This window comes from Diorhabda sublineata, chromosome X (assembly GCF_026230105.1).
Source record: "Diorhabda sublineata isolate icDioSubl1.1 chromosome X, icDioSubl1.1, whole genome shotgun sequence".
In the NCBI taxonomy this organism is placed as follows: Eukaryota; Metazoa; Arthropoda; class Insecta; order Coleoptera; family Chrysomelidae; genus Diorhabda; species Diorhabda sublineata.
In genome coordinates, this window is record NC_079485.1 from 28141528 (window position 1) to 28158927 (window position 17400).

At 32.1% G+C, this 17400-nt stretch overlaps 2 protein-coding genes across 7 annotated transcripts in view; one reads left to right on the forward strand and one right to left on the reverse strand.

Moving 5' to 3' along the window:
- The window catches only part of LOC130451438 (stAR-related lipid transfer protein 13), a 54169-nt gene that overhangs the window by 21055 nt on the left and 15714 nt on the right, over positions 1 to 17400 (reverse strand). For 4 of the 5 annotated variants that reach the window (XM_056790455.1, XM_056790454.1, XM_056790456.1 and 1 more), the window contains exon 2: positions 11666 to 11770. In XM_056790455.1, the coding sequence (XP_056646433.1) occupies positions 11666 to 11719 (54 nt within the window). In that variant the 5' untranslated portion in view covers positions 11720 to 11770. Of the gene's footprint in view, positions 1 to 11665; positions 11771 to 15681; positions 15781 to 17400 lie in introns of those variants that run through there. The other variant, XM_056790457.1, reaches the window with a different exon arrangement.
- Positions 2796 to 10975, forward strand: LOC130451440 (uncharacterized). Of its 2 annotated transcripts, none has more exons than XM_056790459.1 (2): positions 2796 to 2944; positions 10476 to 10975. In XM_056790459.1, the coding sequence occupies exons 1-2, from the start codon at positions 2894 to 2896 to the stop codon at positions 10866 to 10868; spliced, it is 444 nt and encodes a 147-aa protein (XP_056646437.1). In that variant the 5' UTR covers positions 2796 to 2893; the 3' UTR covers positions 10869 to 10975. The 2 variants fall into 2 exon arrangements, with proteins under 2 accessions (XP_056646437.1, XP_056646438.1); XM_056790460.1 differs by having other exon boundaries at positions 2796 to 2938.

Genomic DNA, 17400 nt, shown 5'->3' on the forward strand with positions numbered 1-17400 from the left:
GGAAGAAATGAAGTTTTTAGTCGGCAAGAATCGATATTACCTGAAATAACATCACAGGTGTCTTATGCGAGATTTTATTTTTCTTTTGAAAGTTTTGTGATCCTGGTTATTTAAATAGATGTATACTAAAAACCACGTTTCACGACAAGTTTCTTATAATTTTGATCTTTGCAGGTGGCGATATTTACTTCACCTATTCCTTTGATATATTATTGTATAAATTTCTTGCGTCATAATTTTGTTGATATTGGCCAAAATGTACGTAGGTGCATTAAAAAATATTGAATCTGTAAATATTTGTTTTCAAGCGAACGATTCCCAGGAACTAATATAATAAGATGATAATCCAAGGTTGAATGCTTTATTTTTAAAATTGTTAATAATATTTAACACCTTTCTAATATGTATCCTATTGTTTAATTTTCTAATAGGTATAACAAAGAGTGCATTCATTATCTTACATCTTACTTTCTATAAGCACTAAGAACTATTTCTTTGAATGAATAGTTATAATTGTAGTTTATTAGCGTGTTTTATCACTTGGAATTGTACGAATTGATTCATGGAGGTATCTAATTTCAGTGGTTATCTCTATGAGATTTAAATAAAGACTTTCAGTTTAATAATTTTTTCAGTTGGGCGATCAGAGCTAAGATAATCTGCACCACGTTTGTATTCAATCAATCAATCAATATGTCGTGTGACTAACTAAGAAAAATGCATTTTTTACCAAAAACCGATACAATAATTCCAACGCTTCTCTAACTTCTCGATGCCGTAGAAGATTTTGTTGTTTGCCTCAGAACAGTCTTCAGTTCCAGCAATTGCTTCTTCATTTGCGCTAAATTTCTTACCGGCGAGCATTTCTTTGAGATCAGCGAATATCCAGTAGCCACTGTGGGCTATACGGTGGATGAGGAAGCAATTTGAAGTGTAATTCGTTCAATTCAGCCATCGTTGCCTTCGACTTGTGAATCGGTGCATTGTCTTGGTGAAACAGTGATTTTTTCATATGAGGCCGTTTTTACTTGATTTTTGCATTCAAACGAACCAACAACTCTATTCAGTATTCGCTATTGATTGTATTTCCCTTTTGGGGATATTCGATGAACAATATTCCATGCGCATCCCGAAATATTGAAGCCATAACCTTCCCAGCTTATCGTTGTGCTTTTAGACGCTTCGGACGAAGTTCATCGGCTGCAGTTAGATGATGATCGTTTTGATCTCAGAGTGAAGTGATGGATCCATGTTTCATCCATTGTCACATATCGATGCAAACATTTTTATTTATTACGTTTAAACATGGCCAAACACTGCGAAACTTGTTGTTGTTTTCGATCGACTGTGAGTAAACGCGGCACCCACTTTGAAAAAAGGTTTCTCATGATCAAATTTTTATGCATATCTTCATGGCTTCAGCTATCTCACGAAATTTCAATTTATGATTAGATATAACCAATTTGTGGACATTTCTGATGTTTTTTGGAGTAGCCTCCTCAATTGAACGACCAGAACGTTCATCATCACCACGTTAAAATTCAGTAAATCAACAACAAATAGTTCTGTTCGATGAAGCAGAGTCCGGATAACACTTTTGGAGCCATTGCTGCACTTGTACAGTATTTTTTTCATCAAAATGCAATTATAAATTAACACACGAAATTGTTTTGAATCCAATCCATTGTTTTGAAAATAACAAAAGTAGCTTCAATTGAATGGCTATCTGACTAATCGAAATGTCAATAAATAATTACAGTTTGTGATAATTTTCTTCAGAATGTCTCTTTATGGCGAACGGTTTCCTTGACATGTTCAACGATCTTAAAAGCTACATATAAGGTCTGGCTATTAAATAACGAGATTGGTTATTAAAAAAATGTTTTATTCTAAAAATTATTTTACATTCAAATATACTTCAATATACTTCCCTCCCATCACCAAACAAACTTTCCATACGTTTTTTCCATTGATCGAAGCAGTACTGGAAGTCTTCTTTGGTTAGTACCGTTAGGAGCTCTGCGTTTTTTGCTTTACCGCTTCCATCGACTTAAATCGGGTTCCTTTCAAAGCAGATCTTTTTCTAACCTTTATAACCTTTCAAGGAAATCTGGGCAGACCCGTAGATGCAAGAGCTTTTGATCGGGAGTCAGATTTTTTGGGACGTAGATAGATAAGATATCTAGATACCCAACTCACTACTCGTTTTTTACCCCACCCCTCTAGGGAGCCCTCTAAGCGCGAAGTCTCGTTATTTAATAGCCAGACCTCGTATCTCCTAAACCATGAAGTTTAACGAGTTTAACGAAGGGTACCTCTTTATTAAAAAAGAAAGAGATTCACCTACATCTTTTTTATCTTTGGTTCCTGTTAGATGTTAGGAGCAATTATACTTTTTCAAATAGCGTGAAATATATGTGACATACATTATCATATTCTAAGATTTTCATATTACTTAAAATAATCATAATATACTATTCTTTTAGTAACGTCATCATCATTAAAAATGTTCAAGGTCTGTTAATTAAAAAATGATACTTTTTAGCCTATGTTATCTCGTAATTATATGTTTTATATGGATCATCGATTGGTTTCTTTCCTTTTAATTCAATAGAACTGGTCTCTTCATACTAGGTATTTTTTAAAAACTGTTCAATATTTTCTATTATTTACTTGTGTTTTTATCGAAATTGTAATCGTGTAATGATGTCTCAGTCTTGTTAAATATTTCAAAAAATAAGCCAATTCCCTAAATCCCGCTCCTAATTCAAGTCGACCTCTGGCTATCACAATTTTTCTGCTCTAGAGACCGTAACATACTGTATTTAAACACTTTTCCTTCTTTGAGAAAAACAGTATAAAAGTATCCTTATTGCAGTTATCAAGATAAAATATGTCTGGTCCGTTAAAATGGATTTTACTACTTATTGTAGTCACAGTACGTGTAAGTAAATTTTTTTCTTTTAATTGTTGCGTATTAATGCAGTGGATCGGTAAGTAATACTTTTTTCTTTTCAATTAATAGTTTCTCCTAACTTAAATACTCCCCCCAAATACAAACTAATTATCACGTTGATGAGTAGCATCAGATTTAATCTTGTTTTCTATTTCTTAGAATGACAAAGGCAACCCCAGAATTACCATATTTTTACATAGTTTCGTGAGTTTATCGTCCAATTACTATACCCTTGTCAATGTCACTAAAAGTTTCCCAAAATAATTTCCAATTTTAAATTATATTATACGTTAGCATAACCTAAAAAAATGTTTTTTGTTTTGAAAAAATTATAAATTAAAAAACTCAACAACGAGATTTTATATTTAATCAAATCTAAAAGTAAAAAATCATTACGAAAACCAGAATAAAATGACTAAAATTGTAGTCACATTCACGCCTAGGCCCGCGAGACCCAGGCCTAGGACGGCATGATTTGAGGGGCGGCAAAATTTTTGAAATGCTAAAATTTCACAGACGGAAAATACTAAATCAATTCAGATTAATTTTTGTAAAGAATTTTTAATCACTATGTTTTCATCCACTTATCATTGGGAAACCTTAGTGCCTCCAAATTTAAAAGTTAAGAGTCTTTAACTCGTTAGTCTGCTCGACATGATGTCTTTTACACGTTAGAAAAATAATGGTCTGTAATAATTTATACACTGGAATTTATTGCTAAAAGCAGAGATGAGAAACCGACTACAAGATCTGAAGCTACGAGATTACGGCGAAAGCATTTAGTAACAGCAATTCTAGTCTTTGTTTGGAATGTAATTTTAGATCGAATCAATGTAGCTAGTAAGAAGCTTCAAGAATGTCGAGCTGCTTTATCATCCGTCTCATCTTTAGTTCTCTTGCTCTATTCCTTCAGGACATGAGAGACGGATAATTTTCTGAATATGAAGAAAAAGCTAAAACACTATACGTAGTCTAAGATTATTATCGTTATGATACTCGTCGCAAAACAACCAAAAAATTTTGTCAGGTAAATAATAGAACACCTTTTTTTGGACAAGAAACTTTCCGCATAAATGTTTAGTACCCTATTTTAGATAGTGAGTGTAAATTGGCCGGGCGGAAAAGTGCGTGGTAAAAAAAAATTTAATTTCTTCCATAATTTATCTGAAATAAATACTAGCGAATTGAAAAATATTGCCAATAAACTAGTCGACAGGAAACCTCGCGATTTCGAAGAGACATTAGGAAATGAATATATTCATTTACATTTATTCAAAGATTCCTCAGCAAATACCGCAGTTGTACTCAAAAAAATATGGAATGTATTACATTCACGTAGTCTTCGAGATGTTTACCCAAATGTTGATATTGCTTTACGTATTTATTAATTATAATAAAGACAAAGAGAATAAAATTGCTAAATGATAATATGGACAATTTGGAAAATGACAATAAAAATAATGTAAAATTATATCAACATATAAAGAAACAAAATAGAAATCGAAATGGAACAAATATTAATGAAAAATAATGGAGTCAATATCTCATAATACTATTAACGAAAGTGAATACGAAGAAAATGATATAAGCGATAATGGTACAATACTAGAAGATGAAGAAAAACAGACGGAAGTGGAATGTAATGATATAATCAACAAACTGAAACACAATGAAACAGGACGACCCGACGAAATAGTGAATGAACTAATAAAATATGTGGGAGATAACCTAAGGTAGAAAATATTCAAGATCATAGAAAGAGTATGGGAAACAGAAACAATGCCAAGAGAGTGGTCTACTGGATTGATTATACCAATAATGAAAAGAAGAAATCCCAACGTATGTAATAATTATAGAGGTATTAGTTTGCTTAATACCGTATACAAAATACTAACAACATTAATAAATGATAGACTGAAAAAAGTAGTGAAACCAGAAATTGGGGAATATCAAAAAGATTTTAGACAAGAAAAATCAACATATTATAGAACTAGTGATAGAAAAAATTATGAGCACAATGTTAATATGCAAATGCTATTCATCGACTTCAAACAACAATTCGACAGTCTGAAAGGAGGATGATTATAAAGGACATGCAAAAACTACTCTATTCCAAAAGTTTCTTATTAGATTTTTGGAGTCTCAACTAAGAGCGGTGTGATAGCGCAAGGAGTTTTGCTGACCGTAAAACCTGGAACGAAAAAAAAAATTGAAGAAAATAGACATATATTTGAAATGAAAATTTTTCGTATTCGGCTTAATGGAAAATTATTTTTGATGATCTGTTTAAGCTACCCGAAATTGAAAAAAAAATCATCAGGATACGATGAAAAATAATCATTTTTATCGCGCGCGTGATTTTATAGAGCTTACTCATTTTCTACCTACTCGAGCCGCAAAAAACGGGCTTCTACTTTTTTTTCGAATTCATTTACTGCGCCGATTATTTATTGATTTTGATCAAATCTTTTTAAAAACCTTTGGAAATAGTTATGCTTTTTGAGAAAGTACTGAGTAACGGCTCGTGGTAGCCCAAAAAACTTTGAGTTGCGTTAAAGTATTTACTTATCTAACGCGCACATTTTATTTTCAATGACCACAAATCAAAAAATATTGATAGTTATCGAATCAAACAGCATCTTATGATAAACTATAATTTTCCATTATGCCGAATACGAAAATTTTAATTTCAAATATATGCCGATTTTCTTCCATTTTTTTCAGAAGTTTTCCGGCCTGCAAAACTTCTTGCGCTATCACACCGCTCTTAGTTGAGACTCCAAAAACCTAATAAAAAGCTCGCGCACGTTATAATGTTTTCCAGTACTTTCGATCACTTTTTACGAGGGTTTCCGGCCTGCAAAACTTCTTGCACAATTAAACAACTCTTATTTGAGGTTTAATCCCCACGTTACAAAAGGTTTCACGCGCGCACGTTATGAGGTTTTTCAGCCAATTTTTCCGTTCGGGAAAACAGCCTGGCATTTTCATATCCGACCTTAAAAAGTGGCGTTTGGTGATGTACAAAGTTGGGGCCGCCAGTTTTCAAACCTTATCGACGCCCATTTTTTGTAGCCAACTCCCCGTCTAAATGACAAATAAAACATTAAGAAAGTAAAAACTAATTTCAACAAACAAACATATAATAAATTTCTTCTAATTAGTCCCAAAGAGATCTCCCATAGATTCTATATAAACAAATATTACAAACAAAATCATTTGTTTATAACACTGTTTTATGAAAATGTTTCATTCTAATTTCAAATATGTTTCCAGAATATTTGTAAACTCATTCATATTGCGTAAATTTTCTATATTCTAAGCGGCATTTCTTATTGAAATTCATTATAGTACACTTCTAACTTTTCATGTTAACTTTGTAGTTATTCATTATCTGACAGCGACACTTTATCAGAGTCTGAAGTGTCAAGGACGATGAATGACTGTGAATAAATCTCCTCAAGTTCTTGATTAAATCCACAATTAGTGGTTTGGTGGCTTGTATATTATCGTGGTTTAACTTACTGCGGTTAGAGAATGTAATGGACAAAGTACATCATTGTTTCAAAACAAGACACTTGAGATAAAACGTACACTAATTCGTTCGCAATGTACAGGGTGAAGCTTTCGAAAATTCAAATCAAAACATAAGGTGTAACGATTGCGTATTCTAAAAGTGAAAATAATATATTTGATCAAAATAAACATTTAATTATCAGATATTTTCGATTTTTGAAGATGACAATTAAATTAATATAAAATTTGTATTTTCAATAAATGTGATAATAATAATAACCTTGATCGGCTGCAACGAATAATTGTCATTATTTATTTTGTCCTATTAATTTTTTTAGTAATATCTTACGTAAAATCACTTGATTACGAAAACAAATATTTAAAATTCCCATTAAACACAATAATGTCAAGATCATATTAGTTTTTCTATTAACAAATTTCTAAATATATATGAATATTATTTATATGAATAACAAAGCTGACGTAAAAATAAAAGTTTTGCGTTTTGTTTTTGGTTATTGACATTGATAGCAAACAACTATCGAAAATTCGTTTCATGAAAAATATGATGTTTATTGTTGAGACAATTAATTAAGAAACAAATATTACCAAAGACAAGTCACATTAGCAGCTACGTGGGATGAAATTTGAAAACTATATATTGTGGAAAAATCTTGTTTGTCCAGAAATGAAACAGATGTCCATAATACAGATGGAGAAAGTAGATTGTGATTCGATTTTTATGAAACGAACCGCATCTAAAATTTAAAGTCAAATCTTAGAAATTATAAAAAAGTAATGAGCTACATTGTGTTTTTACTATCAGGTAGACTGGGTAGGGAACACCTGGCCAAATATAAATCAAAATCTTAGACGGTGAAATCTAGTTTAAGCTATTAGTTATGGTGTCATTATGATACTCATATTCTAAGGTGTTGGCTGGGTTCCACTGCTTTATCCAATTAGCAAAACACCATACGAATGATATGCAGTATTACTAGTCAGAATTTCATCGATAAAATCGTTAGGGTTTACGAAACTTAGCTTCAATAATTCGTCCGCAAAATCAAAAAAGGATCTATGAACTGGAAATACTTTGGATCGCCAACCATAAGAAAATTTAAGATTACATCCCATGGATAGAAAAGAGCACCCAGGCGATGGTGGGCCAGGTCTTGGCTAGATGGAACAAGGGGATATATCAGTTCAGCAAGAGAATTATAGGAGAAAATTTACAAAAATTAATTGAGAATGGATGAAGAAACATTAGAAAAATTCCCAAGGAAAATAAAACATAAGATAACTAAGAAATACTTGGTGAGTAGTATTAGAGAATCAGAAACTCATTTCTCCTCAGAATTGCAATGTACACGCAATAAAAATGGCATCAAATCGATAATGTTGCAAGTGCGAGAGATAATAATTAGCTTCAACTACGCATGCTTTTGATCAAGAAATATTGCGTCTTGCATTGCATTGCACGTTGTCTTGCGTCATGCCAAGCGGGGAGTGGAGTTAGAAAGTTATACGCCTTTTTTACCGGAATTTGAATTTCTTTGATGAATTAGTCTCATTTGTTTTCTTAAGGCCGATGCAAGACAACGTGCAATGCAATGCAAGATGCAATATTTCTTGATAGAAAGCATTCGCAGATGGAGTTCCGCTAACTGCATGCAATTTATTGCACGTTGTCGTGAATCATGTCAAGCGGCGTTAATAATAAGTAGTTGCATTGAAATAGAATTTGAGTTTTTTACATTTATATTTGGTACATTTTGTCTCCTCGTTATTTGTAATAGTAGCATTAACACCTACTATTGTATAATATTGTCCTGCAGACATACAAAGTATTGTACGGGAAAATGTGAACGTGATAGGAATTACTGACCTCAATTTAGGAATAATATGATGTCAATACCCTAAAAACATTAAAACTACCGATATAATGAATTCACTGTCGAACGGGGCTATTATCTCTCTTTATATTGTATTGTATTTATTTATGTTTATAGTACCAACAATGATATTTTTGAGTAATCAGAAATAATATCCATTAATTCAGTTTTTGAATCTACGCATTATGTTGTATTAAAACTTACATACAAATGAATAGATAAGGAAGATTTGCACATAATTAGGTTATTATTAATAATCAGTCAGTTATGAAATATATATACAGGGTGGTAACTTCAATTTTATATTGTTATTAAATTAAAAAGAAGCTACATACGCTTATAACAGCTTACTTCTTAATTATATATACAGTGTGTGCAGATACGAACAAAATATGTCTTATTTCCTTTATATAAAAACTATATGTAGCATTTTGAAAATGAATTAATAGTGGAAAAAGGGCCGAGGCAAGGCGATACTCTCTCTATGAACACATTTAATATTATAGTAGATACAGTAATAAGAGAAAGCACAATGCATTCCACAAGATCGAGAAGAGAAATGGGAAAGGTTTTTAGTAAATTTGCGAATAAAGAAGAAAAATTGAAGAGAAAACCATATATTTTCAAAAATATTTTTATCTAAGTAAATGGTGTAGGCTTCAATACAATGGAGGTAGGCGTTGTAAAATAAAAAACAAAGTTGCCAAGTCGATTTTTAAATTGTATATCAAATTATACAAAACAATGAAATTGGTGGCTCAAAAAGAAAAAAATAAGCTACCAAGCAAATTTTTTACAGCTGTCAAAGAGATAAGTTCCAAAACTTACAAGGTAAACTGTTTTTCCTTTTTGTTTAACTTCTAAATCAGTATTTTATACCGAAAAGAAGCCCTTACTATTAAAAATACACCAGCATAGTCAAAAAAACATAAATTATGGTCTCCGATTCAATGAAATACCAATATTTCAAATGATAACGTCATTATTGAAGTATACATTGGTGATAATAGTCGTAATAACTAAAGAATTTTTTCAGAACGTTGTCATATGACCAGAAGTGAAAAACTGAATATCAGTTTTAAAACAGACGTCCAGTAGTCCAAATCTCTCGTTTATTAAAATCTTGTAGCATTTAACATTATAGTAGAAAAAGTAAGAAGAGAAAGCACAATGCATTCCACAACATCTGCTTATAGTGTGTTAGCTAATTTTGACTATCTACACCGGCATAACCAAGTGTGCAACATCATCCACCAGAAAGTGACTAACAAGTTCGGTCTTCTCAATACGTACACACCGTATTACAATTACCAGCCTTAAAGACTGCTCGAAAATGACAATTTTAGGCTCTCACCGATAGACAGATGACGAATAACAGACCTGACATCGTGGTGGTTGATCGAAGAGTCAATTCAGTCCTTCTTGTCGATGTAGCTATTCCGAACACTCATAACGTTCTCAGCAAAAACCAGGAGAAACTGGTGGACAGCGAACATGTAGAAATAGTCCCAGTTATTATGTCAGCAACCAGCGTCGTGCCTAAAACCCTGCACGATAACATCGTCAAACTGGGATTACCAAAAAATACCTTCACAGACATCCAGAAGGCTGTAATATTGTATACTTGCCACACAGTGTGCAAGTTCATTATGTGAACCTACCCTAATCCTTTTGTTACTTGGTATCCGGGATAGGTGAATAATACAGGCTCTAAGCTGAGTAGTGCATAAGTCTAGCTAAGGCATAAATAGTAGCAGTCCAGTTGACAAGTTTACAAATTGAAGTTATAAACAAAACTGTATTAAGATTTTTGCAAATATTTCCAAAAATTAATTAAGAAGTGAAAAAAAGTTTCATCCAGAAAAGATAAACAATAAAAGTAGCCCCTCACGAAATTCTAATTCAATTATCTATAATTGTTATTATTTATTAATTGAATAAATAAATTTTGAGCCTTATTCTATTTTCTTTCTAAAACTACTAAAAATTAAATCATATTTTCAATATATTTTCTATACTGTGAGTAGAAAAATCAATCGTACTGTTAAAAATATAAAGAAAATTCGGTACAGTTTTAGGCGTATCAATGATCTTTATGTTGATTTTAGGCCCAAGAGCCACGTCGCCGAAGTTATTCGCTGTGTCCAAACGACTATTTACATCAGCAAAAACTTGAAATCGATAAATTAGATTGTACCGGTAATAATATCAAGATGAAAAAATTTGATTCTAGTGAGAGCGGTCCTTTTTGGGCAAACCGAGGAAAAAAAGATCCAGTTTATATTCGGGAACCATTGTTTGCAGAGGAACCGGGGTATGCAGAGGAACCGTACTGGATGGTTGTAAGAAGCGATAATCAGGAAGAACCATTTTTTGTCTCTAGAGGTAAAAAGGAGAACGGATTTATCAGTGGAAATTTGAGAGAAACTAGAGAGTTTTTACAGGATAATGATGTCCCTTTTTTTGCAGCTAGAGGTAAAAAATTCAAAATCAAGAATTGATTTTATCCATTTTTTAAATTTATATTTTCAAATATTAATAGTATTAAAAAGAACTTGTCTTTCACAAATTTTGTGTATTAATAATTTCATTAAATCTATTCTAAGTATTAACAATTAATATTTTGTTCTTTCTTCCTTTTCTACAACTTCCTTCGATAAAAAAGATATAGAAACAAATATACATAGATATTATGGAAATTGGAAGATAGATGTTACCGTAAGTGATTTATAGATACTGACTACCTGTAATTCATTATCACCTATAAGTTATCAATGTGAACGAAAAAAAAAATAATGAGGGGTAGAAGGTCATAAATCGTAGTCCACGATAGTCGATCTAAGTGGGTCACGATTTAATAGATTTAGTCAGTATATTTAATGAGGTTGGCAGTTCAAAGATGATAAATTAAACAAAAATTTATAATCAATGTGGAAAGATCAAAGCGTTTATTTTTAAAAATTGATTTTACGTAATACAAAGGTATTTAAGTTTATTTTGAATTGTTTCAATATCATCAATAGAGATAAAATTAATGAGTTTTACATTTTTTTCTAAATTTCACTCTAGATAGATTAATTTTCAAAAACTCGGAAAAACCGTTCCAGAACTACGAACTCTCTCCACGAAGTTTGGAACAATTTTAAATCACATGACAACCCAACTTTCAATAAGACACTGTGTATCTGTTACATTCTAAATTGTTCTTCCAATTTTGATTCTCCGATTATCACATTAATAACTTTCTTTGTAGTTTACGTATATGATAATTTGCTACGTAATACTAATTAAACATTACCTGAGATTCTTCTAAGTATTTTAAAATATCTTGATAATGGTCAGTACAGCTCATTTTTTGAATTTACTAATAAAGATGTCTTGGAATCCATATTATCAAATAAATCTGCAACAAAAAGGCATTAACAACTACTATACTTTTTAGAATGATGATTGTACACGACAATTGAAAGGGTCTTACTAGCCCTAACATTGTTATATACAAAAAATAGTAAATGAAATATTACCTAAAATAGCAAGTAGTGCGTTAAGCAGAAAGTAAAAAGTAGACGGTTCAAACTAAAAGCAAACTGAAATAGAAAGAGAGATATAGATCTCCTTGACTTAAGAAACTGGTGAAATGAGATCATATATATACAAAAGGAAGATAGTAGTAGAGATATTATAGATTAGACTACAAGAAAACAAGACGTTTATAAGAATGAGAAACTAATGGAAGATCGGTGCTAGGTGATTTAAACCAAAGCGATGTAGTCATAATGCTGCAAACATGATTTTCGAAAATTTAGTTTATTCTTAGGGTTTTGGTTAGTTTAGGAATATAAATACACTCAACAGTAAAAAAAACCGGACATTTCATATTTTTTTTATTAAAAGCTAATTTTCAGCAATATGTTTCTGTGGGTATTCTAGTTATTACAGAGAATGTAGGGTCCCTTCAGGATTAGTAAACAAGTAGATAAAACTCAGATTTGATTTATTTGTCTAGAAATTTTTCGCATATTTAAACATCTTTAATTTATTAACCAAGCCTTTTCTGTGATTACCAGACATGTTGTTTTTTATTTTTGTTCAGAATAATAGTTCTTTCAAATGTTGACATAGCTCGAGCTGAAGTCCAAGGGCAACAAAGGCAATAAACGATCGATTTATTGCGCTGTCGGTATTGAGAGACATTTAACGGCTCCTGTGGTTCGGGAAAGGCTTGAAGTGGCTCGAAATACACGTGTAAGTGCAGAGACTGCCAATCAATATTCTCATTGGACCCTGGAGCAATGGGAAACTGTTTTATTTACGGATGAGTCTCGATTTGGTCTATACCACTCGGACAATCGAGACAGAGTGTGGAGACGACCAGGAGAGCGATGTACCGCTCGTGAATTACGGCCGTTTGAAACGAGAGCAGTTATGGTTTGGAGTGGAATTAATTTCCATGCCCGGACTGAAGTGATTTTCATAAATAATGGGGCTCTGACTGCTCGGAGATACATCGAGGAAGTCCTCCTAGAGGCTGTGATCCCATTTGCTCCATTTATTGGTGAGTAATTCATTTTAGTTCAGGGTACAGAATACTTGAAACAAGTGGGAATCAAAGTTTTGCACTAGCCTCCACGATCTCCCGATATGAATCCCATAGAGAGGCATAATTTAGGGAGGCGTGTTAAACGTCGTCATCCTCCTCCTAGTGATTTAAATAAGCTCCAAATTGCTCTTCGAGAATAATGGGATACTATGCCGGTGGAGTACGTAGAATTTAATTTCTTCGATGTCTGACAGGACAGGATTAGAGTCCTTCGCCGTAGCAGATGGAGAAACACCCGCTATTAGAATTATATAAATTGTTAGAAAACCTAATAAAAATGAAAATAACGTTTTTCAAAGATGTGTTAATTTATCATTTTTTCTTTATTTTGTATTTTTTTATAAATAATCAATAAAAATTATTTACTCATCGCAGATTTTATTTAAATAACCTATAAATTAACCAATTCTTACCATTCATTGGAAAGATTAATATATTTAACAAAATTATAAGATATCTACGTGTCCGGTTTTTATTACTGTTGAGTTTACATATTTGTATTAACAACATCATAAGTTTCAGAAGAGTTTATCGACAACAAAATGCTGCAGCTGTCGGTTTATTAGTACTACTTAACTCCTTTATCTTTTTCCCGATTTAATTCTCGAATAATTTATAATAATATTTAAAAAACATGTTTATAACTTTTTCAATTATGGAATTGATAGCGACAATAAAACTTTTTTAGATACATCTACAATGATTCCTTCATTATATTTCTTTATATTATAAGATCGAAAACCCTTTAAAACGAGGTCAAAATTATATTGTTAACAATATCTACGAGGTGTTTTTTTTCCAAATCTCCTAACGGCTTTAAAGATAATATTAACAAAAATATTTTATTACCAAAACTAAATTTATTTCTCTACATAATCTTCTGATGATTAAGGCTTTTGTCATATCTGTGAATGACCTAACCAACCTTCAAGTCACTGCTTCATTTTAGAGAAAAAATGAAAATCACTCGTTGCTAGGTCGGGACTGTATAGTGGGCGTTTCTAAATTGCTGAAGGAGTCGTTGGGTTATACGAGCGCTGTGGAGACGGGAATTGTCGTGGATCCGAACAACTCCTCTTCGTTTGTTTTGAATAGCTCTCTACAAGCGTGACAAAGTTTTACAATATGAATCTGCATTAATTGTCGTTCCAGGCTCTATAAATTTCACAAGCAATACACGTTATTGGTCGCGTGTAGATTTTGAAGAACTATTCGTTCAAAGAAGTAGTTTGATAAACATTCTTTATACATCTCCAGCTAATATTTCAAAATATATTTACTACATTCGATTTTTCAATAATGACAAAGTTTGGCAAAGATTTGATAGCGAGAACTTGATAAATACTTTAGCTGAACTTAAGAACAAATTTGCAGAAAGTGGAGTAGTTCTTAGCAACCAATGAAAGAAAAATATTCACAAAATATTCCGACGAAAACAAAGCAAATTATAATCTAAATTTCTTGTTCAGCAAGCGAGGAGGAAATACATTACATAAAAGGATACCGAATAAATCAAGATTACTACTACAAACAAGACCAAAAGTTGATAGCGTTATACAGTCAAAAGAGAGTAAAGTCAATCAATTCAGTTCATCTCATTGTATCACTATATGAAGACATATCACTATCTGTTTTCTTCGGTTGCAATGATAGAAAAATATCATAGGTTTGTTTTTTTAGCAAAAAATTCGTGCTATAGAGTTTAAATGAATGTGTTCACATTGCAAAAGACCACCGCAACGCATCGCGCCGCTCGAGCTACGATCTTGTTCGTTTTTTTAAGAGGCATCGCCTTTGTGGTACGTTCATGTTTATATTTTTATTCAGTATGGAGTCGAATGCGACCAATCTATACGTTCTAGCTTTAATAAAATGAGATTATTGATCGTGAGTTATTAATATCGGAAATTCAAACCAGGCCAGCCCTTTGGAATGTCTATTTCTATTAAGTTCATGAACGCCTTGTATTTTTTTGCTTTTCTTTCTTCGCAGTCGTACTTTCTAAAAGTAATTATCATTTGGATACCAAATACCATAAAACGACGCTTAACCAATTTGAACAGGAGAACGCGCGCGATGACATCGCAAAAGCGGCATCGCTCGACGCTCACCGTTTGAGCGTCGCCAATGTGAACGTACACTAAGAGAATAAACCTCGTAACCAAATTAAGAGTCTACAAGACTACGATAAAACCGGCGAAAACTATAAGACTAATAAATATAGTCAAAGAATAACTAAGGATTTAGGATAGGAATATTCATGGACTATTGAAAGTTGATGATAATGAGTATCGAAGACATGGTAAACATAATTAAATCGAAAAGCGATAATACATTAAAAGTATGCAAAAAAGGAAGAGGATAAGGAAATTTATAGAATAAAGACCGAACAAGAAAAAACTGCTAGGAAGACCAAAAAATGAACGTGACTGAAAAAGGCAGATGTAGAACAGGAAAAAATGGAGAACAATAGTCGACGCCGTAAAACATGCAAACTGTAAATAAGTAGTAATGAAATGTGGGCTGACCTCCCACAAATTACCAGATCAGAGCACAATTTGAGCGACTAGAATTCTACATAGGATCTATGGCCTTGTATATAAAGCCTTAGTGCTCATGGTGTAGTATAGACATGTATTTTGAAATTTATATTTAAGGAAATACCGCGTAAAATGACAGAAAACATAATTTTCTTAGAAATACTCTGTACTTACTTGAAATCGCTAATCTACATTCTATAACTCACATTTACCGAGAAATTTATGAAATTTAAATCGGTGTTTAACTTCCATCTAATATTACCTGTGGTAGATACTAACATATATTTATAAAGGACTATATATTTACGGGTATGCGTAAACAAACTAAAGCCATACTGCTATGGCGATAACACTATTTGACTTAGATAAGTAAGATACATAGGCGGTCTGCAGGGCACAGTGCTTTCATTAATGAAACAGAAATATGTATATATTAGTGAATATTTAGCTGAAAGGACCATGCACGTATTTTTCACATGTTCTAATATTCGACCTTCTATTTTACTATGTATCAATCAACTGTTTTTTGTAAATAACGAAATAAATCAATTTTTGAAATTAATTTATACATAAATATAATTAATTTAGAGCGGAAACACACGTAAAAAGATTTTAATGAATTTATTTTAATGGTTTGATAGTAAAACATTTTCTTGGGTATGTGTGTGTATGTAGAGAAATGTATTAACTAAGTTAGAATTTTTAGAATCGTTGGCGATATTTATACACAACCCACTGTTCACACTACACAATACAACACTCACAATTACACTATCTGACGCGCGTTTCGATAACCAAGTTATCGTCTTCAGAGACTGGAGAAGGTAAACTGTTTACCTGTGTGACAGTGTAATTGTGACTGTTGGTATAGTGGGAGTGTGAACAGTGTGTTCAGTAGAGAAATGTAATTAGCGATTTTTTATATGAAAAAAAAATACCTATGCCACTGGTTTTAGAGTGATAGCTGTCATAAGAAGTTCACAAACATAATATCTATTAACAACAAAGTTACCCAGAGTTCGAATAAAAGTTTTTGATTACAAAAGAATACTCTGTATCAATACAAAATTTGAAAAAATTGAAAATAAACTAGTAGTGAAGAAAAAATATATTTAATCACATTTAACGTTACATGCAATTGGGTGAATAATAAGGCTTGTATATTCAAATCTCAGTTCTCATGTAAACTATGTTAATGTTTCACAGTTATTAGAGATTTCAGTGACGTACAGACCTGAAAAATTCTCTTGATAGTAGCATATTAGGATGGCCTATAAAGAAAACTCAAAAATTTTGGAAAAAATATATTTATATATATATATATATATATATATATATATATATATATATAAAATTTTCAACGTAATCTATTTTTAGCTCCTCACACTTTTCCCAGCGAAGTTCAATAAATACGTTACCATTTTTATAATAAGAATCGTCAATATAGCCATTAACTGCCGACATAACCTCTTCATTGTTGGTATGAGGTAGTAATTCAAACTTTAATTCATTAATTTTGGCCATGGCAATAACGGATGTGTGAGCTGGTGTATTGTCTTGTTAAAACAACACTTTCTTTTTAGTCAAATACGGATGTTTATGCTTTATTTCTTCGCTCAAACTTCGTAATAAGTTCGCACAATACTCGCTGTTGATAGTTTTATCTTTGTCTAGATACTCAATGAAAATTATTCCACGCGCATCTCAAAAATCCGACACCATGACCTTGCCTGCAGATGGAACGGCCTTTGTCTTTTTTGGAGTCGGTTCTCCCTTTTCGGTCCATTGTTTTGATTGTTTTTTTGTTTCGGGTGTGAAGTGATGGACCGATTTTTCATCCATGGTTATGAAACGGCTTGATTTCTGTGAAACATTGCCAAATACTCGAAAGAA

What these genes read in the sequence shown, in the direction of transcription:
- LOC130451440 (XM_056790459.1), top strand. Translation starts at nt 2,894, where the DNA reads ATGTCTGGTCCGTTAAAATGGATTTTACTACTTATTGTAGTCACAGTA. An exon ending in TTATTGTAGTCACAGTACGT is followed by an intron (nt 2,945 to 10,475) that starts GTAAGTAAATTT and finishes TGTTGATTTTAG; the next exon opens with GCCCAAGAGCCACGTCGCCG.